The sequence below is a fragment of the Gouania willdenowi genome, chromosome 22 (assembly GCF_900634775.1).
Source record: "Gouania willdenowi chromosome 22, fGouWil2.1, whole genome shotgun sequence".
Lineage (NCBI taxonomy): Eukaryota > Metazoa > Chordata > Actinopteri > Blenniiformes > Gobiesocidae > Gouania > Gouania willdenowi.
Window position 1 is genome coordinate 25,047,429 of NC_041065.1, and position 26,538 is coordinate 25,073,966.

Sequence of the window (26,538 nt, forward strand, 5' to 3'; positions counted from 1 at the left end):
GTTGGCATTTTGTGTGTCTTTAAAGTCCTTTTGTATATGTTGCTGTTTTGTAGTCATTTTGTGTGTTTAACTGGTTGTTTAGCATATATTTTGTGTCATTTCATGTGTTTTATGAATAATTTTTTGTATTATTTTCAATCTTTTTGTTGTTAGTTTGTGTAATTTTGTTGACATTTTGTGAATTTTGTTGACATTTTGTGAATTTTGTTGACATTTTGTGAATTTTGCTGTCGTTTTGGGCCTATGCTACGAAGCTATCCTGAATTAACCTCCGTTAGCCTTCTTCACCTAACCAAACATTCCCTGTCGGAGAGAAGCTGTCCTACGAAGGTCGATAACAACATGCTAATTTAAGCCAAGGGTTTTCAGCCTGGCTACGTGCGCACACATAAAAAGGGCGGAGATCGCAGCATCTGACCAATCAATGGAAAACCTGGCAGAGTGGCCGTCTTTATGATGGAGGAACAGCTTATCGTCTTAAATAAACATAATTAATACAAACGGATGCACTAAACACAACAGTGTTAGTGGATTCATTGCACAACAGGAAGGAAAGCTGGCAGCAAATTGCCGACTGTGAATATGTAAAAGCGTGAGATTATTTATGATATTAATCCATTGAATGGACAGCGCTATCAGTTATCAGTCCTTTTATTACATCACACACATTTTTCTATTCAAGTAGACCTATTTACACACACACTGGAATGAGAGCACATTGTTTCACTGTAGTATGTTTCTGCTGATGAGGTCAGCCTCACTAGCGTATGAATAAATAAATGAATTAAAATGACTTCACCCGTCCGCGCATACAGATCGAAACACAGGCTTCATCAGCTGACTGTAGATCAGTCCATCAGATATAAATCTATATCTTTCGTGAAAGATATCATCAGTAAATGAAAGGATTGCATTTATCAGTAATAATCCTTCTTTCTGACCGGGTTAGTCGTTCAGCCTAAGTTACCATGGTGATTTAGCTCCATAAGACGTTAGCGAGCTTCGTAGTCCAGCACACACTGATTAATTCCTGGAAGTCAGCATGATAAGAGGTCATCTCGCTTCGTAGCAAACCCCCTTTTTGTGTATTATGTTGGTTTTCATATAACTTCCAACTTCTTCATGAATCACAATTTTGTTTTGGGGACCGAACAATATTAGACCAAGGGCCGCATGTGGCCCCCCCGGGCTGGCAGTTGCCTATGTCTGACGTAAACCTTCAGTGGTTATTAGGTGATGTGGACGCGCAGTGTGTGTGTGTATGTGTGTGTGTTTGAGACCATGATTCTTCTTGAATATACCTGACAGCATCAGGTGGAGCCAATCAATAGCAGCTTGGTAATAAATTGCTGCGCTTGACATAAATAATTTAACCTGCGACCCAGCCGCACGTACAACACAAACGGCTCAATTTGCTGCAAACCTCCCCGTGACACTTGTTTTGATGTATTTATTTTAAACAAAATTACATTATTGGCAAACATGAAACTCACTCGATGAAAAAGCAGCTGATGGCTGAAAATGAATCGCTTCAGCGCTTTATGCTCACTTTCAGGAGCTTTGCCTATCTGCCTTCTTTCTTCTTTCAAAGTGATAAGCAGCCCATTATCTCGGAGTAGCTGGGGAAGGGGTGATTTAACCAGTAGCCTGTGAATGTTATGGGGTCGAAGAACGTTAAATACAGTAATCCCCATGTTTTAATCTGCACCCTATGACCCGTTGACCCTGGTCCTCACCCCTCCCCCAGCCTCCCACTGGCCAGAGCTGACTTCACATATCTCAGTTGAGCCCTAAAGACCGAGACATTTCAGGCTTTAATCATTGCCATAATTACACATAATTTATCTTCCCTGCCATCAGGTTACATGGCTTAATGAGGGATAGGGCGAGGCAGAGGATCACTTAAAGATACACAAGGCTAAAAAAATTTCATTTTATAGGAAATACAATCTTTATCATAAACAGAAATCCAAAATAATTCAAAATGGTTGATTTTGCACCGCGGTCAAAGATTTACACATGTAAATGTAGAGATTAGGGTGACCAGATTTTTAAAACAGTAATTTAACCAAAGAAGACGACAGATTTTCAAAAGAAACTATTTACATGTGCTTTCATTTGTATTGAAAAAAGGTCACATAAATTACATTTCGGCTGATAAATTATGTCTGAACCAAATTTAAAGTGGTCATTAGAAGAAAAAAAAAGAACAACATTTTCAGTTAACATAAAATCGTTTTGAATTAAAAAATGAGAGGAAGCAAATGAGTAATATTGTCAATGCTATCGACCAATCAGTATGGAGTTACAAACGCATGGAAGAATTTTGAGCTTTTTAATTGATATAAATAGCAAGTGTTACCATGGCAACTGTTGTGATTGACAGTTCACAGTCCACAGAGGTCACGTTTTTAAGTGAAATGCGCTGCTGCTTTCAGGGTCTTTTCCATCAGCGGCAACAGACGTACATTTCTTAATAAACGGGACTTAACTTTTGAAAAACCGGGACAAATCAATGGTTTGGGGGTAATCAATCGGCACATGGCACCTAACTCTGAAAACCGGGATTGTCCTGGGTAAATTGGGACGTCTGGTCACCCCAGTAAAGATGGATGTACCTGTTTATGTGTCATGTTAAGTAAACAATAAAACCTCAATCTGCCAAGCAGATGTCTCCTTACCCTCGTCTCAATCTCCTTACAGCCTTTTTGCCTTATTCCTCCCGTCTTGGTCCAGGCCTCAACATCCACCTGATTGCTCAATCTATCTTTATCTCCAGTGTTGAAGCCTACGTCAGAGCGTAAATTGAGTATACTAAGAGCTGTCTGTTGGTGTCTATATTTAATAAAGTGCACTGATGAGGTGCTGATTTATTGCGGGGCAGTATTCACACTCTATTACAAGGAGATTACGCAGCTTGAGTGGGATCAGGCTGGCAACACAGTAAGTAGATTTCACAATTTAATGGCAAAGAGAAAACAGGAGCCCGGAGGGGGCTGGAGGAGGGTGGATGATTATGGCGGAGGGTTGAGCTGACAAACACGACAACATACAAGAGAGGTGCAATCTCTTCAACATCACCGCCTCCTTGCTAACAACTAACATGCTGCGCAGTTGTCTATGAAACGATGAGCTGGAATCCAATAAAGAGCAGATGATGAATATTCCCAAAACACCACTAATGAATAGAGCAATGCAAACAACCTGGAGTCCTTATTTCATCAAGGCAGTTTCTTCTCATAGAAAATACAATAATTTTAGAGCAGTCCTGAAATCCTGTATTTACCAAGTTACCACAAAATTGTCAACATTTTGTTAGCCATTCAGCATTTCCATTTGAGAATCACTAAGATAGTGTAATATGTTGAGGTTTCATTTATTCAGAAAACTGTTCCTCAAGAAAGCCACATTAATCTCCTTATATTATTATTTTAAAAAAAGACAAAAATAATCTTGATGGAATTATTACGCAGAAACCAAGGAGACTTTAAAGGAAACTTCAAACGAAAAATCAAAGCGATCAGCAGATGCCTCTAACAAAGACTGGCAGTTGTCAGTCGAAACATGTCAGGAGATCAAAGTCAATTTCCTGAGGAACAGTCTAAATATATGAAACCTTAACATATTCAAAAATAAGACAAAAAGAATCTTATTATGCAAAAACCAAGAAAACTTCAAAGGAAACATCAAAGCGATCAGCAGACGCCTGTGACGAAGACTGGCAGTTGTCAGGAGATCAAAGTAGATTTCCTGAGAAACAGTTTTCTCAATAAATGAAACCTTAACATCTCTCTATAAAAGCAAGGCATCTCTGTCTGTCTTTGTGTGTGTGTTCCTCATATATCTCTGCGGATCAGGAACAGATTGACCTGAGAGTTTCAACATGGCTGCTGCGTGGTTCAAGGGTGTGCAACGTTGGATTTGTTCGGATGCCCCACTCCCACATCCCACCTTGTGAGTCGACGTACTCAGTGACGATATCATCAGTCTTACTCTACAGTGATGATGTCATCAGTTAGAACATTAGAACATTGGTCCTACCTCTAAAGTGATGACGTCCCACATTCAAACAACCTCATTTGGCCATCCATGAAAAAACTACTTACCCTCCCATTATTCTATAGCAATACATACTTCCTGCTACGGGCACTGCACTAGTATTATTCAAAAAGAAGACAAAAATATTCTTGCTGGAATTACTAAGAGAGCTCATGATGAGAAAGCCAATTGTATAAACAGCATGCATTGAAGTTTCTACATTATAGCACACAACAATCCCACCACGATAAGGAGAGAATGTGGAGAGAGGTGGAGCGGACAAGTACAGTAGTATCCCCCATCTTCAAGAGAAGCTAGCATTGTCAAAAACCAGCCACTGTATAGCTAACTTCTCACTCATATTTTTGGATAAGGTACAATACTGCTTTACATGATAAAAAGCAATGGGAAAGGGGGAGGGGGGTGGACATTGGGTTGCTTTGTGTGTCAAAGGTTGTTAGTACCTTAGGACCAACATGCCATCTGTCAGCATCCTTTTAACACAGTTCATAATGACCCCGCCCCCTTTGGCAACATCCATCTTCCACTGCTCCATGTTGCTATTTGGAGCAACAAACCAAATGCTCTGCAGCGGTGATCAATGAAGTAACAGCAGATTCAGGGTGAGAGCTGCACTGTTGCAATCACAACCTGGCAAAAAGTGATTTTGATGCGACACCACGATGATTGGATAAATGGGCTCCATTCCATCAGATATAACAGTATAAAAGTCTTTAGTTCAAGCACTGCTTTCTGACCTTTTTTGAGTGGCTAATAATGTTGATAATGAACCATGTGTGGCACTGATATCTAACTAATGACACAGCTTGGATGTTATCATCCAATTGTCCTCTGATTAAAACTTAATAGGGTCACGAATTAGTTACAATCAGAGGTGAAAGTAACGATTACAAGTACTCACGTTACTGTAATTGAGTTGCATTTATGGGTACTTTTTTGCGTATATTTCAAAATTAGTGAATTTACTTGTACTTAAGTACGTTTTAAAAAAAGTAAAGTAATCCGTTACATTTCTATATCCAATCGTTGCTGAGTAAATCATTAATTTTTGTTTTAAAATGATCAACAGACATTGTGAAACTACAAAAAAATGAAATGACCAATCAAATGTATCACATCATAGCCATCCAACCAGATTAAATTAATGCACAGTGCCAAAACATAATTTAATGCTGGTTATTTTCTCAGTTTTGTAGTTCAGAAATTCAGCTACACCTTTATATATATATATATATATATATATATATATATATATATATATATATATATATATATATATATCTTCTTGACAAACCTTTTACTGTTTAACAGAAGACTTCGTGGAAAATAAATTAATCGTGCAAGATTTTGTCTCTTCTTTTTTAGGTTTATACACAAGATGTTTACTGTATGCAAGGGAACCATGGCAAGATTTATTACCAAACATAAATGTGGGGGGTAAAAGTAACTAGTCATTTTTACTTTGAGTACTATTTAAAGATGATATCTGGAGTTTCTGAGAAATCTATGTTTATGTATGGTTCTTTTGAAATGCGAAAAAAATACCTAACTCGTCTTTTACTATGGTCTACTGCCGGTGGTTATTTATATATATTAATGTATATAAGTCCCTCCGTTGTCCTGTAGACCCCTATACAAATGAAAACAATCGCTGAGTGCGCTCAGCCAATAGGATTTGACTTTTAATTTTGATACTGTCAATCAAAGTGAATGCGGAATTGTGCACGGAAACAAGGTCACGCATCACAACAGTAAACAGGTAAATATGATTTTGGCTCTTACTTGACCCATAGACCTATATCAATGCGACTTGATGCGACCTTGTTATGTTCTGCGTTGCGTGTGCAGAAAAGTAGAGGCGTGGCTTCTGGTAGATTGGCAGTGGGAGGATGTGGAGCTGTTGAGGGCGGGGCATCGAGACGTCCTCTCAGAAACTCCGGATACCAACTTTAATTGAGCTACTTTTTACTTGTACTTGAGTATTTTCAATCAAGTAACAGTAGTTCTACTTGAGTAGGATACACCAGTACATTTTACACCTCTGGTTACAATTGGATTTAAGTTATGGGCCTATCTATCAATTGTTTTAACAGTCTAGTTTACTTCATAATGAACTGTTATTCTTTCCCAAAACCACAGACATATGTCCGAGAACAATCACCATACACCATACTTTGCTCGTCTTGTGGTGGATATACTGTAGGAGGGGAAGCACAGTTAGAGCTAAGCATAGGAGGCTGCCCTCGGGTACGGTTGGTGCATGGAGTTTCGCTAAACCAGTGAACCGTCTCTGATCAGGTTCAGCCATGTACAACTCAATTATGCAGCCATTTCATGGCCAGAGGACACACACTGTCCTAATACGGACACCACCAAAGGGACAAGAAGAGACCAACCACTCAGCTCACGCAGAAGTTTCCTTCTTTACAACGGTTCTTTTGTCCAAACGTGGGGCAGTACTTCACATTAAAATACTTGGAAAGTGTGAAAAACAGACATATATTATATATTATACAACTAGATCATAGAAGTCGGCTGTCATGTAAGGACATGTAGGTAGCTACTAGGGAACAGGTGCAACAGATACTCTGCTGAAGGATTACTGCTGAAGGTTTTGGGTTAAATGATCATTATCGACCCATTTGGAATGATGAGTCCTTTGCTGCAAATCCCATTACCAATACGAATCTCTCCAGTGTACAATACGTGTTAGTATAATCAGATTAACAGCTCTCTAACCCTGTGACAGACAAAATCTGCGTTAGAGTTGTTGTCCTACAATAAACAGTTTACTCCTTATGTAGCCTGTATTCGTTCATTTTGACTAAACAATGGATTATTAATATTTACTTCCCCAGCTCAGTTAAGATAAAGACCCAGGATTATGTGAAAGCAGCCTCAGTCGTTGATCTGATAACCGTAGGTTTGTCACTGGAAATTGGTTGAAAGTTGAAGAATATTTAACTCTAAATGAAAAAACTCAAATCAATTATAAAACATATCTCCAATTTTTTTGGAGTCTACCTCCGAGCCTCAAAAATCCCCCCTAAAATTGAAACAAGTTAAAGTATATGTTTACCTATTGTTTCCCCTAAAATGAGCGTAGTTTAGTGTCAAACGCTCATTATAGAGGAAAACTAACATCCACATTGATTAATAGACTACCAGCCAACACTGCATTCAATTTTCATTATATTATAATAAATTTGTTTAAAACAAATAATACATAATGTTGTTTGAATAACACTTGTTAACTATTGTTCTAATGTATGGCGTAGATGTTAATCATTTGACTTCATTGATTTGAATAATCTCCCTCTACTATCTAAAAAGACAGGTTTGTTCCACTTTTTAAAATAAAACTTGATTTACTTAACTTGATGTTAACAGTGTAATATTATGACTGTTTTTATTCAGTGCTTTAACATAAAGTAAAATGGAAAATGTAGTTATTATATACTGTATATTATAATGTTGAGCATTGAGGAACATTTTAAAGGTGAAATATCGAGTTTCAAAAATCCAAAAAGTGCCTTTGAATCATGCAACTATTCTCGTAGTATCTCAACATGTCAGCACAATGTTTTGCCCGCCCGCCACACTGGAGTCATTTTTGGGTCACAACACAGGAGAGTGTGTTATCGGGTCAGCTGTGATCCAGTCCTGAGTAAGCTCCTTGGTTAAACTCTCAGTCTGCTGACAATGCTCGGCCTGTGGGGAGTGATCCAAATAGTTTAGATGCGTAAGGGGCCGAGGCTGAGCCAGAAGCTGGGAGCACATCCATCTCTAATCTCCTTACTATCAGATCTGTACCTGATTAATACCCCTCCTCCTGAGAAGGTCTCTAATACCTTTTCAGTACAAAATGCACTGACCTGAGGTTATAGCTTAAGTCCATGATATGTTTGTAAAACAAATCTACCACAAGTAAAATCCATGATCAACTTCTGATGCAATTTACGCATACATTTGTGAGAGTGAGGCATAGGCAGACTCACGTTATGGAATTGAGTTGCTTCTACTTAAATACGCTTTAAAAGAAGTAAATTAATTAGTTACATTTCTACACCCAACCGTTACTGAGTAAATTATTATTTTTTGTTTAAAAATGATCAGCGGACATTGTGAAACTACAATTAATGAAATGACCAGACAACAATCAACAAGACCAACATATTCTACAAGCACTATGTACATAATGACAACGCATCAGTTATTGGTGTTGTTTTATTTTTATATAATTGTACATTTTGACAAATCTTTTTTGTTTTATACAGATGCCTTTGTGGAAAATGAATTAAGTTCCAATTGTGCAAGATGTGGTCTCTTCCTTTTTAAGTTTATACACAAAAATACATGTGGGGGGTGAAAGCAATTAGTAAATGTTACTTTGAGTACTATTTAATTGAGCTACTTTTTACTTGTACTTAAGTATTTTATGTATGACTTACTTGTATTGTACTTGAGTATATTTTTAAAAAAGTAACAGTACTTCTATTTGAGTAGGATATATCAGTATTCTTTACACCTGTGGTTATGAGTGAACAACGGACAGTCCTGTATTGATGCCTCGCATTTCCTACACAGTGACAGATTTGTCACCGCCCAAGTTTCACTCGTGAGAAAAAGACAAACGTTTATGGAGTTGCAACTGCGAGATAAATTAGTTTAGTATCTCATCTCACAAAGCCCACAACGCAATAACATAGAGGATAATGAGCTAGAAGGGTCAAGTGCAAGATCAAAGGAAATCTGTCTTGGTTGAAAAAAAAATTAAATAAAAAAAACGGGGACAGCTAAACAACACGTTCTGTGTCAAAATCAGAGTCAAACTCAAAGCAGAATCTCTGCTGACGCACCATATCCCTTCTCATAACCTAACACCTCACCTATCAGAAAGTCTATGAGGCAAGGAAGAAACATGATTATGCCCATCAATAATTTAGAGAGTGTGTGTGTGTGTGTGTGTGTGTGTGTGTGTGTGTGTGTGTGTGTGTGTGTGTGTGTGTGTGTGTGTGTGTGTGTGTGTCTGTGTGTGTGTGTGTGCGTGTGTGTGTGCTTGGATACAGGAGAAACTATGTGAGCATACACTATGTGTGATATAATGTCTAGTTTGGCTAACTTTGACCTGCCCACCCCTCAGTCCGAAGCAGGGATTTTTAAATACAATCTATTGATTTGTCTCATGCACATCAATGTCCATTTTGGATCCACTCCATCTTCCACACACCCTGTGGCTGGATGAGCTGCAGTCATTAATTATGTACGTGTTCATGCACAATATTTTTTTTGTGTGTGTGCGTGTAACACAAATAGAGATTAAAGAGCAGGAATCAACTGTAAAGAGAATTAAATATGTGGAGTGTTGTTAGAAAGTACCAGGTATGTGCTTGGCCCAACCGATGATAACCACCAGCTCGCGGTCAGCCAGGTCACACAGCGTGGTCAAGGCCTTGATGTCGCTCTCTGGCATAGTGGGGTCAGGCATGGCATAGATCTTCTCTGGCTCTGCCACCAACAGGTGAGACACGATCTTTGTGACTGAGGAGGAAGAGGATGCCAAAGGAAACCAGATGTCAGAGGTGCAATGCTCCGACGAACATGTATCAGAATGAGACTGCAGTAGTTGAATACCTGTCATTTATGACAATATTAAAACATGAAATAGTATATATTCATAACTTTATATATATATAATGCACATTAGTGATGCACCAAAATTCCACCCACTGAAAATGGCCCAAAAGTGTATTTCCTCACTTTTCTCACGAAAAAAGCCGTACAAAATAGGCAAACGGCGCGTTTCTCAGAGATTATGTGGACTTTATCACAACTGTACTTTGTCAGCATTATAAAAATCATTACGCACAAGAAATGATCCACGCCACAATCAAAGCACATATTTGTGCGTCTCCAAAAACATGCTTGGATAATAAATAAAGCACTATGTGTTTTCAATGAGAGAACATATTTAATTTGACTCTCTTTCAGCAACTATAACTCAGTCAGTAATAGGCCAATAAAGTATGAGTGGGGTCAGGTTAAATATTTTATATTATATTGTGCATTGTTGGAATCTCAATGCTAAACAAATATTTTCACATTTTTAATTGATTTATTCTTTGAAGCATTAATATTAATTTATACAAATGCAATGTTTGTTAGTACACATTCTGAGCCATAAATGCTTTGGGACTAATAATTTGCATAATCATTTTTGGTTTTTGGTTTCGGCCCATCATTTTTATTTCAGTGCATCCCTAAAGCACAAGCAATTTCCCCCTGGGATTAATAAAGGAATTCTGATTCTGATTCATGACAACCTATAATGTGATCAACGAACTCAACTGTTCATATATGGCAAACACAGGGAAACACGGGTCTGGCCTGAACTTATACCACAGCTTTACCTGCTTGCTGGCCTGGCACGGGAGGAACGATGGAGCAGGGAGACAGGGGGCAAGTGACGGAGCAGTACTCACGGGGCTTTTTGGTGGGAGGGGGGAGCGTCATGCCCAGGTACGGGTTGTTTTCTGCGTCCAACCGCCTCTTGTACTTCTGTCTGCCCCCTCGCACACGGTCTAAACGAACCCCTGGGACAGAAAAGACATGAAGAGACTGGGTTTTAAAACCAAATTTGCATTAAAGATTAAAAAAAAAAAGAGAAGCATTAAAATAATAGAAATTCAACAATGTAAAAGTTAGTTTGCAGGTAGGGCTGCACAATTAATCAAATGTCAATCGTGATCACGATTTTGGTTGCCACGTTTAAATAGATGAGATAGTCTGCAATATTTCCGTATAAATATGGGCTCTGCACTCCGTAATAATGTATTTATTTCATTAGCCTTTGGTGCATTTTAAATGATTTCTATTAACTTCTATAATTCTTATTTAAAGCTTCATTTTGCCCTGTAAACTGTACATATATTGTTTTTTAAAAGTAGTGTAATAAAAATACAGATTTTTAATTATAAATAATTGTGACTGTAATCGTGAATACAATATTGATCAAAATAATCGTGATTATAATTTTGGCCATAATAATGCAGCCCTACTTGCAGGTAAATATCTTAAGCATTTGGCCCAAAAGCAATATTTCTAATAAATTAAATGGGAATACATGGCAGCAGAGGTGTGGTTAGTGTGTGAATATGCATTCCCGTGTGTGTGTGCGTGTGCGTGTGCGTGTGCGTGTGCGTGTGCGTGTGTGTGTGTGTGTGTGTGTGTGTGTGTGTGTAGATATGTCAAATAACACGGGTGCTTTCCCATATGTGGCCCAGGCCTGGCTGCTCTACTGTGACACAGCTGATCCCAGAGCAGGTCTAAACATATGAATATTTAACGCAAGGTCAGTGATCTCACAGACTGGCCCTCTAATTATTTAGCTTTTGGGCAGAGGCAGACTGCATACTAATTCCCTGCCCGCCACTTGTCTCTTTGCTTTTGTGTGTGCGTGCGTGTATGACTTGCGTGTTCCTAAAAATCCAGAAACAGCCATACAAGCTGAGACCTAGTCACACGTATAGCATACAAGGCCTCCGCTGTCATAGAGCAGATAGATAACCAGGTATTGCTTTCCCATAAAAAGACCCTTATTTCACCTTCTTTCTCCAGAATAGCACTGAAAGCCTTATCACCCCCAGCCACACCTTGGGGGCCAGGTTCCTCACTGATACAGTAAATGTCAAGCAGGTCTCATCATAACATAAGTTATTTATTATCTCATTATTTGATAAGAATGTTTCCAATTGGATGTATTTTCTATTCTAATAATTTTCAACATTAAGATTTTTCATCTGTATATTTATTTTCATTTGATGCCACATGTGCAGGTGTGTGGTTATTTAATATAATTGTATGCAAACGGTTTGTTTCGTCAGGCTTGCATTTAGAATGCATTTAGCTTGTCGCTAGTGCAGCGCAAGCTAAACATCACTGATATCTTAATCCTGTCAAGAGGGAGAGTCCCTTCAATTTACCTTGAATGCATAATATAACCTCCAAACAAATTTAATACAAAAAGCTGGATGAAAGCAGGCTCTGAGAAAGGCTAGTGGTGGAGGAGGAGTTAATTTGTCAGCCTCCTGCGTCCTCTGAGGGAACAACATTCTCAGCCAGAGCACTTCCTTGATGATTTCATCACTTTATAACAGGGAGGACAGTGTCAAACCTGGTCTTTGTGTGGCCACTGCAAATGAGCCTAATAGAATTTGGCCATCAGGAAGTGCTCTCGGAGAGGATGAGTTTGGATGCGTCCCATGCGCAGTGATTGGAGGTCGCACGGTGAATGAGGGGAAAAGGAATATCAGATGAAGTATGAATGGAAATGCTGGCCTTCATTTGACAAAAAGGAATCCAACAGCAGATCTATGCTAAATATCTTCTTGATTTTTACCACTTATCTTTTATAGCCCTCGTTTCCTCTCAGCGAGGCTGCTGGTCCACTAAACTGTATTATCGTGTGACTGAAGCATAGAAATTTCTTCTGCCTGTATAAATTATTCGATTCCCTTGAAACACAAATCTGATTAGGATTGTCTTTCAATTTCCTGACACTGTCAACCTACTAACCTAATTACCCCCAATTCCCTTCTGAGGCTCATCCTTTCCGGAAAAAAAAAAGCTATGGATACAAGTGATGGCAAATACCTGTCCTGCACACAAACACTGATGAATACCAGCAAAAGATTTGAGCAGTTATGATGAGGTATCATCAATAGAAATGTTAGCGCCACGTGCATAAAAAGTTGCACTTTCAGTGGTTTATTTTTGATTCTATGCTTTTGTTTGCCATGTTTCTCTCTGTCAGTCAAGTCATGCGTCTGCGTCAGCCAGCATAAAGCCGGCAGTGAAGGTAGATGGGTGCCTCTTTTAATTAGAGCAGTCTCGGCCATAATTAACAGATGCTGACAGAAATTAAAGCTTGGCTGTAACCTGTCTCATTTTACTGTCCGACAGGGCCAGCCACAGGCAGAGAGGAAGACTGAGTGATTAAAAGCAGCTAGACGGATTCATTCACTTGCGCTGCTTGGCAATTTATAACGTGGCTTAGTGGGGGGGTTTATGTGTCCCTTTGTTGGCACCCCACACATTAAGTGGGCTGACTCTGTTGTGCTCCCTCCGGGGTAACCAGTAGTAGTGTTATACATGCGCAAAGAGTATCCACTCGTCTAAAGTCAAACCGCTGTTTTATGGAACACTATAGCGAAGCAAGGGAAGCAGCGGGAGAGCTCGTGTATCATCTCTTCAAAGAAGGGTGCTCAGGGAGGGGGCTTTTGGCCAAGGCGGCTGGCATTTGTGCACGGATTAGCACTGGCCTAGAGGTGGGGGCTCGGGCCAGCTGACCCACAGCTCTTCTTTCCCTCCAAAAACAATAATAATCCCCTTCCAAGCACACTGCTACAAAAAGGCCTGTCTTCACTTACTTTGTGTGGCCTACCCTAGTCCGTGTCCTTATTTTGTGTCCCTCACCTGTTCAGAGGCTTTCTCTCCCTAGGGAAAGTGTCAGGATGTCTGGGATGGTTGGCAATGCCAAGGGGGGCTTAGAAAGACCCTATTTTAGCTAGGAGAATCACAACGCCACATGGTAAGGCATGGTGGACTTTGCCTTTCAAGGAAGCCGCCGCGCTAAACTGCCGTCAGCACTATTTCAAAAGGGCACGTGTTGCCAGCTTTGCGTGCTTGTAAGTTTGTTGCAGCCTTTTCAATCGCGGGTGGGTGATGAGCGGGGGTAGCGGAAAAATTGTGACACTGGCCCCCTCCTCATGTGCTGCCCCCGGAGCTGCCTGACACTCTCATCACATACTGCATTTACAATTGGACTACAATATCTCTGCTTAGCTCCCGTCATTCATTGTAGTGCTGCTAAAAATAAAAATAAAACATCTCAAGCTACAATTTTGACACGGTATTTTGATTTGTAAACAACTATATTTATGTCTATTGATGTTGTTTGTTTTTGGATCTCACTTAAAAGCTTAGTTTGGTTTGTGTTCATGTTCTGGTGTGTACATGTGAGCATGACTGAGCTATTGCAGTTATTTCTTGCATGCCAGTCCTCCCAGCAATGAAGGATGGAGTCTATATCAGTACAAAAAGGTTCTACTATCAAATTAGAACATAGCATTTTAAAAAAAGCATACAATTTTTTACTAGTGACCCTAAGAATTACAGAATACTTACAAACATGACATAAAAACCATTGTTCAGTGCTTGATTTGGTGAGTATTTGGTGGCATTGAGTGAGTTACACAAAAAGGAAATCCACACTATGAGCTACTGCCACCAAATAATGTCAATATAATCTCTCAAGACTATCTTGTCTTCTCTCTTGCTCTGAGCTCTGATCAGTTTCCATTGATCAGAGGAAAAACCTGTTGCCCCTGACATTTGATTCTTTTATCGATTACTTTGTCCTTTATACAGTCCGGAGAATGTACAGCTACTTGACACAGGGCTCAGGTGGGTTTCCACCACCGTGCATACTTTCACCTTTTGTAGCTGACCACCATCAAATCACTGCTGCATTAACAGACAACTGTCTTGAAAAAAAACGTACCTTGTATTGTGACTTTAGCTGAATTTAGGCCTCATTCCGTACAGTGGACGCGTAAAGTTTTATATGGGTGATGTTTCCATTCAGATACGATGTCGCCTTTCAGCAGTAATAAAAGTAACACGTGGCCATCTCCACATCCTGAGCACGGTGTTGAGCCGAAGGCTTCGTGGGGCTTACAGTGCACATAGACCACATGCTCTGTCTTTCCGTTTAGTCACGATGGTAGTAAGATGGACTGAGCGTTTAGATCAGTGGTTCTCAAACTTTTTTGGCTGAAGTCCCCCATTTCTCTCTATTTTCAAAGACCCCCTGTGTCCAACTACAACATTTTACTATAAAGCATAATGATGGAATGAATGAGTGATAACACACATTTTAAAGAACCTCATTTAGGTGTTCTATTCTCCCGTCTGGACTTAAGAGCTTTTTTGCACACCTGCAGTTACGCACTTCTCTACTGCTCGTATTCGCCCGTCTCGGCTGCTGACACGCCCACCGCGTGTAAGGAGCCCAAGAGTGCATAATTTGTCAATGGAGGAGGTTATGTCATTTGTTTGGGCTGTCTATTTCCAATCCGTGAGAATTATTAAGCGCCCTTTTAATTGAAACGCCTTCTGATAAAGAATGTCACAGGTTGATTTGATCAGATTACTGCAGTGTAAGGATCGGACACATTTCTATCCGAACCACAGTTAAAAGTTCTCTTTTTCTCCTCATATTAATGCCAGATTTGTATGTGTCATCTCCCTTCAGTTAATTTTCTAATCAAGATTAAAAAAAAAAACAAATTGATGTCATTTTGATTTTTTTTTTTGGTTTTTTTTTAATTTGTCTGCATATGCTGTCAAAGGTCAACACTACAAGAAGTGCAATCATTATGAGACAGCAATGCATGTTTTGTTATTGCAATAAAATAAATTGATTTATTTTATTGCTTAATTGTGACCATCACCAGCCCTCCCTAAGGAAGGGTAAGAAATATTTTATTATAGGGAGGATATAAAAAAGGAGAGCAGTGTTACACCTAAGTGGAGGGGGAGGGGGAGGGGAAAGGGATCAGGGAGGAGAGACTCAAGGTAGGAAATAGAAAGGGTGGGGAAGAATAGATTGTTATACAGTGAGGGTGAGATGTGAAGTTGTAGAATATATTGTGCTTTTTGTAATCAAGCCACTATAGTGACAAGTGTGAAGCTCAGCTATAATGGTGGTGGCTGTGGACAGGGGGAATGAGTGAGTGGTAATACCTAAAGCAGGTATTTGGGATTAACGTGTCTAAAGTTAAGCCCAGTATGAGTTTTATCCCACATCTCAAGGCGTGCCAGTGCATCGTAGACCAGTATATGTGCAAAAACTGCTACCGCAAACCCAGGAACTGCCCCGGGCCCGCAGATGCAGCCAGGCCAGCAGAAAGAGTGGGGGCCAGGGAGCCCCAGGCCACCCCCCCACGGCCGAGCGACCCCCCAGACGCCCCCAAGATCCCAGGCCGAGAGGCAGCCACCGCCCCCACACACACATTCGAGGAAGCCCCAAGCAGCCGAGCACCCAGCGCATCCTGCCACAGACCCCAACCCCCAACCTCAAGGCCCCCCGCCAGCATCCCGCCCCCCCCACCCACCCACACCCAAGCACCCAACCCCCCGAGGGGAGGGCCCAGAGAGCCCCCCGCCCGAAACCCCAGCAGAGGAGCCAAGGCCCAGGCCAGAAGGACCCGGAACGGAAGCAGCGCCGAGAGCAGCACCCCCAGGGACGGCGACCATGCCCATAGTCGCCGAGGGCACCAAGGGGATGCTGCAAGTTGCCCCGCCGGCCCCAAGGCGCACCGACCGAGCACCCCAGAGCGCACCAGATTGCCTTTCCTTGATGTCATTTTGTATATTTCATTGTTTTTGTCTGTTCTTTTTATTATTCAGAATATTTTTCTCTTATTTTGTGTGATTTGTTGTAGTTTTTGGTGTCATTTTGTGTATATTGTCAATATTTGACTGTTTTTTTTATTATTCAATATATTTTCCTCTTATTTTGTGTGTTTTTTTGTCCTTTTGTGAGTTGCTGGTAATATTTAGTATGATTATCATTTCTAACTGAAAATAAACATTATAAAACCCCAAAGTTTTAATGCTTTCATTTGTACATTTTCCTCTCTCTCTCTCTCTTTCTCTCTCTCTCACCCCCTGTAGTGCCATTGTGTACCCCTAGGGGTACAAATATCTCCATTTGAGTAACACTTGTTTTGTAGATATCTACTTCACATTCTATTTTGAAACTTTGTGTTGCAGTATGAATACACCTTTTGAGACAGAACTATAATAACGACAGCACAAGGCTTTAATCCCACTATGAGAACAGGTTTGGTTTGGTTTGGTGGTGACAGCCAATATGTAAAAGAGGGCAATCATTCTTATTCTGATAATGTGCTGAATACACAAAAGAGTGTATTAAATCTTCAGCTTGGCCAAAGTCTGCATATTTGAAGCGTTACAGTTTTTTTATACTTTGACCTGACACTGGCCATTCATTTGTGGCCACGGCTACATATTTTTGTAGTCTCTTACTCTCGAAGATGATATATTGGCATAAATTTTTCATCAGATAGTAATGCGATTACTCTGTCTTTCTGGCACTGAGGCTTTATCTGGCTGCATGCGGTCCGGGGGATTCTGTTACTGTGTAGGGATCCTCTGGCTTAGGCTGGTGACTGTATCTATAAATCCCTCTCTTCTTCTCTTTAATGGGCGATATAGATTGAATGTAGACACCTTACTTGGTTTTAAATATTAACAAAACTTGATTAGAGCTTTTTGAACCACTTGGAATCAATTAAACATTGGTCAACAATACACACCCATCTAGGATTGATGAAGAAAACATTAAAATATTAAAAATATTTCTTTTGGCTTTTTTTTAAAGCAACCAACATGGAAGAAAGAGTCAAATGGAGCTAGATGCTGAAGAATGTATCCAATAATGCTATGATTTCAGGGAGGATGCCTGGTGCCTTCCCCCCGAAGAGCAGCCAAGCTATGAGTCTCCAGGGACTCGCTCGGTGGCAATCGGGGGGGGGAGGAGAAAAACCCGGCCAGACAAATCCATCGGAAGCATGTTTAATTGTCACTGAATTCCCAGCTGGCGTGACTTTAAAAAAACATCCACAGGAAGAGAGCTGAGATGTTCGGAAAACATTTAGTGGATCAATATGCTGGGGAGAGCTGAGACTGTGGCTGCTGTTTGTTCAGGGACCCTGACCGGACCCTTTTGGAGTGGATTACGGTTACATTTCTATTACTCTGATGGGAGGACCAACCTTTCCAGCATATTTCTGTCCAAAGCTCAACTGCACATTATTTACTGCTGTAGTGCAGCTCCAAACAGGCTAGTGAAAGAAAATGACCAAAGTTCTGTAGCATTTACTGACAACAATCATGCTGTATGGTGTATGGACATGTGGAGTAATAAATTAAAAAAAATGCTCTTACTCTTCTTACCTTCTTTGAGCATCCCCACTTTAAGGCATTTCATGAAGCGACAAGCCTGACACGATTTGCGTCTCCGTTTTGTGATCTCGCATTCATTCGTTGCAGGACAGCTGTACTCTATGTTACCTGTGGAAAAGAATAGAAAGCGCTTGTTAGCACAAAGAATTCAATGAAATACTGGATTATAGACCAATTGTGAGCATTATTCCTCCAGTGAACTGGGTGCTGTTGTAAGACTGGGCATTCAAGACATTTCCTCAAGTTTAAAGGTTCTTAGCAGATCATAACATTAAGCCTTACAAACCATAACCCAAACACAAGAAAATCTATAAACTCTCTAATTTGGTCAATTAAAAATCTTTGCAGTTTGACACACTATACAAGATCATACGGATCTAGTAAGATATAGATATAGTAAGGCACAACTTAGAGATATTTCATCATTTCAAGTCAAATTCCTTGTGTGTATAACATACATGAGACATTAAAGTTGATTCTGATTCTGATAAACCAAAAAAGTTATGTAAAAAGGGCATCTTGTGCTCAAAAAGTGAAACTAAGTATAAATAAAACTTAATAAAGCAACAAAGAAGTTGTACTTTAAGTTGTATAATCAACCTATGTAGGTTTGGAGTATAAACCGGTTAATATGGTAGAATGTGAAAATAATTGTTGCACCTTAAGTAGAAATGGACGCCCACAAAACTCAGCCAAGAAAAAAAAGCACAAATACATACAAATTCTATGAAGTTCTGATTACCTTTGATTTATGTAGATACTATGGAGTGGGATGCTACACGGAGTCCACGATATGATACAAACGGAGATAATGGGCTTGTGATAACAATACAATATTGTTGGGAGGAAAGACAATTGCAGTTGGAAAAATGAACATGCTTTTCTTTAACTCTGGACATACTCTAGGTATGATCATTTCAGCTCAATATAAAATAATAAAAACAAACTATAACAATATAGTGTATATCGTTGCACAATATATGGTCCCACGTTAGGGTCATACTGAAAACTGTTGTGTTGTTAGAAATATTAAGCTCTAATAAGTCCCTGTTATGATAGAATTGTGAATAAATAACACCCTGCAGCAAAAAATAAATCCCTTTCAAATTAAAACACTAGATCGTTTTAAATTTTTTTACCTAGAAAAATACCAATGACCCACCAAACAAAAGTGCAAACCCTCGAGTGGTGGTCCACCAGTGGAGAATCCGTGCTTTAGTAAATCGAGAAAATAATATGGGTAAGGACTATAAGGCTTGGGCAGTAAGTACAGGGTGGAGGTAAAGCTGTCAGCACAGTTTAGTAGATGCTACTTTGGTTCAACATTCAATTGGCCTTATTAATTCTGCATGGGTCCACAGACACAGGCCTCGTCGTCCCTGTGCACTCTCAGGGGCTACAACTGCCTCAATAGCAGGCTGGGGAGCCATACATGCTGGTCCCGACCACTTTACATAATACTCGTGCAGGCCCAAACCTGTTGTTACCACTGTTGCTATTGTTGACTATTTACATAGAGTACAGGCAAGACGCCTTATGCATTATTCAACTGCAGCGTCTGATTCCAGGACAGAGCTATGAAACTGTTTTATTGCTACACAATAAAAGAGCAGGACCTGCTCTACTCTAACATTAGCAATAGAAAGGGCAGCATATGTGAGGCAATTTCTCTGCTTCTATCCGATTCCCTGCATTTGACTGTATTCAGAGTTTTCAATAAAGGGTTTTAAAGTAATGGCTGTTTCAAGCCATTGAAATCTTCTCATCACAAATGGGCTTTTTAGCTTTGAAGCTTTTGACATTGATGTTTGTCCAAACTTTTCTTTAAAACCCATGATTGGATCTTATACAAGATTGCACTACAATAGATTGGTAAGATGTAGTCATCATCATTTTTAGATATTACTTGTCTCAGCCAGCAAAACATAAGGGAGTTGGTTGGTTATTGAATGTTTGGGGATGTTTAACATTCACTTCAAGTTCTGTCTTCATCCTCTCTTTGTATGTGTGTGTGTGCGTGTGTGTGTGTGTGTGTGTGTGTGTGTGTGTGTGTGTGTGTGTGTGTAACAGAGAGGCTCAGCGTACACATTAGAAATCCATCCCAACACTCTGCTCTGCAGTGCTGACCCTCTCTTCACGTTTTTTGTACAGACAGCTGTGTAATATTCCACTGGCGTTCCCTCCACTAGCTCTCCAACCGTCTTTGACAACTTATGCAATTATGTTAACATTATTGGACAGATCAAGTAGAGGGTCCCAAGATGTTATAAGGAGGAATTTCTAATTATTTATATCTGGGTTAGAAATCATTATGATAATTTGCCTCATCCCTTTGGGGACTGGGGTAAACAAAGGTGTGAGGGAAGTGGTTTGATGAGCTTTGATTGTCTTTCCTCTGTCTGTTTTCTCTGTTGTCATAGCAGAATCAGACCATAATAATCCCATCTATTTCTCACAAGATGTGTGAATGCAATTAGCGCCACCCAAGATACGAGTGTTAGTTTTTCTGTTTTTTCTATGTGTTTGTTTTCTCAGAAATATGATATTTATTTTTTAAAACTATGTGTTACATGAGTGCTATGTCCAACTAAGTAATACCACTTGCAAGCTATTGTAAGTTGGAATGGAAGGCGTAACTGCACTTGTTTAGAGATTCTTTGTCCATAGGAGGATTGTTTTACTCATGGGTGCTACAGACTCAGTAAACCTACAATCCCACTGATGTCACACTTCATTATTCAAAGAATGCCTTTTGGCTCAATGTGCTTTGTCCCCTCCTGGTCTATTGTTTTTATTGACAGTGATATAAAGGAAAAACTGATATGATGGGCATAATTTATCACTGAAAGGTAAACAAAAAGGTAACTTTGTAAAGTAAGATTAAAAAAAGACTTCTAAACTGAACTCGAGAACATATTTTTATTAAAAATTAAGTATATTTACACCTGTCATTAGCATGAATAAGGTGTCATGAAGGCTGTCATTAAGTGGTATGCGTTACCCTAATCCCTAACCCCAACCTCCTACCCCTATATAACCCCACTAGATCCCTCCACCTAACTCAAAAAATGCCAACATAGCTCCACAGGTGTCATAATTTAGTGAACAACACTTAATGACAGCCTTCATGACGTGTATAAAACTTCAAGTAGGGTAGGTTTTATAAATAAATAATAATAATAATAATAATTAACTAACCGTAAATATGCAAAATTGTTTTTTGCATATAAGTTGACTTTTATTTGTTTCTGTTGTCTGCACTTTCATTATTCATGTTTTTGTATCATAATCCTCAAGCTGCAGTAGGTAAATTAATTACATTAAATTAATTCATTCCTACAGGCAATCTAGAGACTCCAATCAACCTAACAGTCAACTAACTAGGTAGTTTCTGGATGTAAAAGACAGTAGATGAGGGAATTTGAAAGGTTTTTTTCTATTATAATGCAGTCAGTCTTGATCTTTAAATGATAAAACATCATCTTGTCTCACATGTGAACATGAAGGCCTGACAGTAACCGTTTTTAGCAAAAGACGACTTGTGGTTTTCCATCTCTTGTTGTTTTAGTAAATGGTTACCAAAAACACTACAAAGGAAAGGGAGGAGGGAAAAAAAAGGTTCAGCTCTTTCTTCTCTTGATAAGAATCTGTCTCAATCTATTTTATGGGTTTTCAGGACCCATGCCAGGGAAGCGTGGGGGAAAGTCAGGTCTTGTAAGTAAATTACAGTAAAATGGCAGGTATTTCTCATCAAAATCTAAACTGACTTTTACAAGCTTACTGTCAAGGTCTATTACTTCATATAAAAGAAGGCCACAGAGTTCGGTTGGTTTTCGTGTAATTTTACACCTGGGTTCAAAATGAGAAGAAAACACAGTTCAAAAGGCCATTTATGTTTTTGATTGGTGGTGCATGTGCGGAGCAGAGATGGCTGGATTATGAGGGCACGCAGAAAATGAGAGCATTTGTGGGATGGATGGAGATTCAGGCTGACATTAATTTGGGTCCAGCCTTGACTAATGCAACTATCTTCACATACGAGTTCAAGGGGCTTTTCATTGAATGAATAGGTGACAGAAGAAGGTGAAGGAGGTGCCATTCATTTTTGTTAAAAAGATAGGGCCCATTGGCTCTGGAAGTAGAGGCCACGGAGAAAGTAAAGTACAATGAAACGATAAATTATGCTCAGAGAATATGTTCCTCAATTTGAACTGACGGATTTTTAAAAGCCGACGTATTGGAACGATTTTGAAATCTAATTTTTAATGAGACACAAAGTCAACAGAAGGTGATGAACACAGTTTCATGTACATAGTTAACAGTAACTTAGGATGTTTGCCCTGAGTGTTATAAAACAATGTGATAAAAGGCTGCGAAAGACAGCTCCTTTGTTTTGTTCTCATTAGAGAGGGCCGTCTCACACTCCACCCTTGACTGCCTCGTTATTCCTTTAATTAATCAGTTCTCATCAACTGCAACCTCTCATTCTTTCAAGGACTCTACATCCCCCTATTTAGTGCCTCCATTTTTCTCAAGCAAATCTCAAGCATTTTTTTTTCTGTTATCATTACTGAAAGCTTTCAACTAACCCAAAAAAAGTCCCTCCATCCTCCTGCTTTTTCTGCCCGGGACCCTTGTCTGATTATTATGCCATTAAGCCTCCACTCCCCTCCTCTGAAAGAGCAGCAGGGTCCCTCACCAATCTAAAGAAGTCCAGGGTTTTTTTTTCTGCTCCTTTCCCTGAAATTACCCGGCGACGCGTGCCTGAGTTTCTAATTGGCATGCCCGTCCCTGGAGACGGCCCCCACCCTTCTTCCTAATGAAAAGCCTCGGCCTTAATTACACTTTCCAAACGCTGATTGTTATTGACAAAACTCCTGTGGCTCGGACAAACGACGGCAGATTAGCTCCATTACAGGCAGCCCTCTAAGAAGAAAAGAGAGGGATTTCAAATCGACAATGCAAAGTGAAGCAGAGAAAAGAGGAGAGTTCAGTTTTTTCTTCCCCATGTACCTTGCTCTTAATTGTTTAGGCCGTCGCTCCACTTAAGAAATCTCTTTCTTGTTCCATTGTGTTGCCGTCGGTGCACTTTTAGATGAGGGACAAAAGCCCAGTTTTGGCGCCTAGGAAAACATTTTCATCTTTTGTCAACATATAGGATTTCTGATGGCGGCGTGGTTAAACAGCAGGATTTGGCTTAATGCTCTTGTTTGCCAGCAAAAGGTACATAGACTGTCTGAAGCAGATAGGGCTCCACGGTCCAAAACTAACACCTAACATTACAATACTGTAGACAATAAATTCACGTTAAAGGCACTCTTTTTCTCTACTGTGTAGGCTTGAGTTATATTTTTCATCATGTTAATGTTGAATTCATGTTTTTACTGCTGATTTTAAATGTTTTTACTGCTAATTTTAATGTTCCTATAGATTTTTAAGCTGCTGAATGTTTTCTGTTGCACTTTTTGAACATGTAAAGCACATTGAATTGCCTTGTGTATGAAATGTGCTATACAAATACTGTCAATTTTAGATTCCAAATATTTGTTTATAAACATTATAAGCTATTTTTTCACCATACAGATCCATTTTAAATATTTTTCTTGAGTAGAAAACATTTTACTATCATAACCAAACTATTTAGTTCATTTGACTATGGTTTATTTACTTTTCCTACTGCTTGTGTTTCACTACTAAGCCGGAAAAGCTTAGTCCCAGCCAGCTGCGCCTGTTGTGCAAATTTCATTTTTCAGGCTGAACAGTATCTATATCCTGAGTAATCTGGAAGAAAGCGAACAGTTTCACAGTGGGGGGCCTTTCATTGCCTCTCTAATGAGAAGCTGTGATACATCATGCCTTGCAGATAGCCAATCCCACCCTAGTTCACAGGAACACACACACACACATACATCCACGCACGCAAAACAGAACAAGAATAATGAAGAGTGTTCCCCGAGCCCCCCGAGGCATCTGGGAAAACAGCTCCCACCCTCCACCAAATGTAACCCCTGAGTGAGGATGTCGTGTCCAAAGCACTCCACTAACCCTGACAGATGATGTCATCATAATCTTAGTAGCGGCAATATAAATATATACTAAGTGCAAATGTATTTGCTTAGCATTAGGTACCTGTTCCTATGTTTAAATTTAACAAAATACATGTTGCATGTATATTTTATTGGTGGTAAAAAAAACAAAGATGTTTTCTTCCTGAAGGCTGCAGGTCTCAAGAGATACAGAAAACATTGCCCACACTCCAGTGATTTTTTTTTACATAGTGAGTTGCTTGGACTGAGTATGTTTCAGTGCTGTTGTGAGGCCAAAGGTGGCTTGTATAGGGGGTGTTTTTATGTCTGATGATGTGACGACATGCAACAATGTGGAGTGTTTGTTGGGGGAGGTGAAAGAGGGAAAAATACCTTGTATCGTCCTTTTAAAAAAGGCTTTGCAAGCCTCACAAGAGGCGACGCCGTAGTGATACCCAGAAGCTATATCTCCACAGACCAGACACAGCCTCTTAGGGAGGGAGTTCAACATGTATTCGCACTTTATGGATGAGTCCTCCATGATGGTGCTGGAGCAGTCGTCGTAGCGCTTGCGGCAGCTGCCGGCGCCGAGCCCGCTGGGGGTGAACATGGGGGGTGAGTCAAGGCCGTTGGAGTGGTTGTTCATGGTGCTAACATAGCCACCGCTGGCGTCTGAGTTACCACTGGGGCTATGGTGGCTGACCGTGTCGATGACTGATGAGGGACTAGATGGTTCAGTCTTGATGTAGGACCCACAGCTGGAGGGTAGATGCCGGTCATCAGCAGCCATTCTATTTAACAGCCTGTGGAGGGAGATGGGGAGGGGGGTTTGATTGGAGGAGAAGAAAAGAAGATGAATAACTACTATTATAACTATTGTATTCTATTATAGCAAAGAATTTCATCAAACAGTGAAATGATTGGAGTCCAGACAAAGGAAAAATCAACCATTAATATTACTTTTATGAGTCGAGCATTAAATCTACAGTTTTTCTCTCCCTAAAAAGTTTGACACTGGTTAAATAACGGAGTTCAAAAGTGAATATGCAAGTTGTAAAGAAACGAAAGATCAAGTCTAGTTTATTGTAGAAATGTTCAACATTAGTTTTTTGCCAGTATTCAACATGCTAAAAATCTGATATGATATTGTCCAATACTTAATTCCTTTCAAAGTTAACTGATGCCGATATAAGCATAAATCACATTAAATATGGAACTCATGAGGAATTAACACATTAATGTGATGCACCAATGGATGTATTCCACATAAAACATCTGTGCAAAACAAGTAATTTAACTTATTGAACTTAAGTTATGGAAAAAGGCCCTTTGATTGTGGCCAGCCGAAGGCACACGTGTACAATAATCAAACTGTCTAATCAGCAATTGATATGCCACAACTTTGAGGTGGATGGATTATATCGGCAATGGAGAAGTGCTCACACAGATTTAGACAAATTTGTGAATATTTGAGAGAAATAGGCCTCTTAAGTACATACAAAAAAAAATTAAAAACAAAAGTGTTGTATTTATATATTTATTTACATGTATATAGTTGTATGTGATTAACTTGCTGTTTTATTTGTAATTGAGCAGTGTTTAAATACTCCACCAACGGGGCAATACAAAGTGTTTCAGTAGCACAAATACACACCAGAAAACAACACAAGAACTGACACACTTTAAGACAACATAAACATGTTTAGAGAAGAAAAGTGAATGAAAGAGCATCAGAGCAGAACAGGACAGATGCAATACTGAACTAACGCACACAAACATACACGTGGCTTGACTTGCCTCCGTGAGTGAGCCGTCAAGCAAAGGCCAACACGATGGCAAGACAATGACTTTTTTTTGCACTCTTGTAACTGTAATTTGGAGAAATGGAAGCTGATGCTGTAGCGTATCCAAAGTAAAGTTCTCCCTTTTGGCTGTGACCACAAAATGGACTATCACTTGAAAAAGCACTGAGGGAACAAAAAGGAAAGAACTTAAGCCAAACATGCGTGACTCGTGTGCAGAATGAGAGAAATGAGGAAGTGTACTAGTAGAAGAGACCAAAACTGTGTGTTTTGGATGCTGCGTAGAGTGGGTAACCTCTGAGGGTCAAGGCGAGGTCATAACCAACATACGCACACACTCGTTTGCATTAGGAACCGTGGAAAGGGTAAAAGGTCATCTGCACTTGCCTGCATTAACAAAATTGAGCCTTGCATGGCTTATGCAAATGTAGATACCGAGGTTTCCCGAGAGTCTCAGCTAGGTAGCTCGAGTTAGCATGTTGGGACCATTAGCATATTGCCAACTAATGGTAATGTTTACATACTTGACATGTCAGAGCGCTATTAGCTCAGGAAGTGGGGCGTTTCCAACTTATTGTTCTTATTCTGATTGGACAGCA

General features: G+C 39.8%; 1 protein-coding gene across 5 annotated transcripts in view; it reads right to left on the reverse strand.

Moving 5' to 3' along the window:
• The window catches only part of esrrb (estrogen-related receptor beta), a 52,544-nt gene that overhangs the window by 13,442 nt on the left and 12,564 nt on the right, over positions 1 to 26,538 (reverse strand). For 2 of the 5 annotated variants that reach the window (XM_028438060.1, XM_028438059.1), the window contains 4 exons: positions 24,531 to 24,940; positions 18,103 to 18,219; positions 10,542 to 10,652; positions 9,439 to 9,600 (listed from right to left, as the gene is read on the reverse strand). In XM_028438060.1, coding sequence (XP_028293861.1) covers positions 9,439 to 9,600; positions 10,542 to 10,652; positions 18,103 to 18,219; positions 24,531 to 24,940 — 800 coding nt within the window. Of the gene's footprint in view, positions 1 to 9,438; positions 9,601 to 10,469; positions 10,653 to 14,620; positions 14,717 to 18,093; positions 18,220 to 24,530; positions 24,941 to 26,538 lie in introns of those variants that run through there. The other 3 variants (XM_028438057.1, XM_028438058.1, XM_028438061.1) reach the window with 3 other exon arrangements.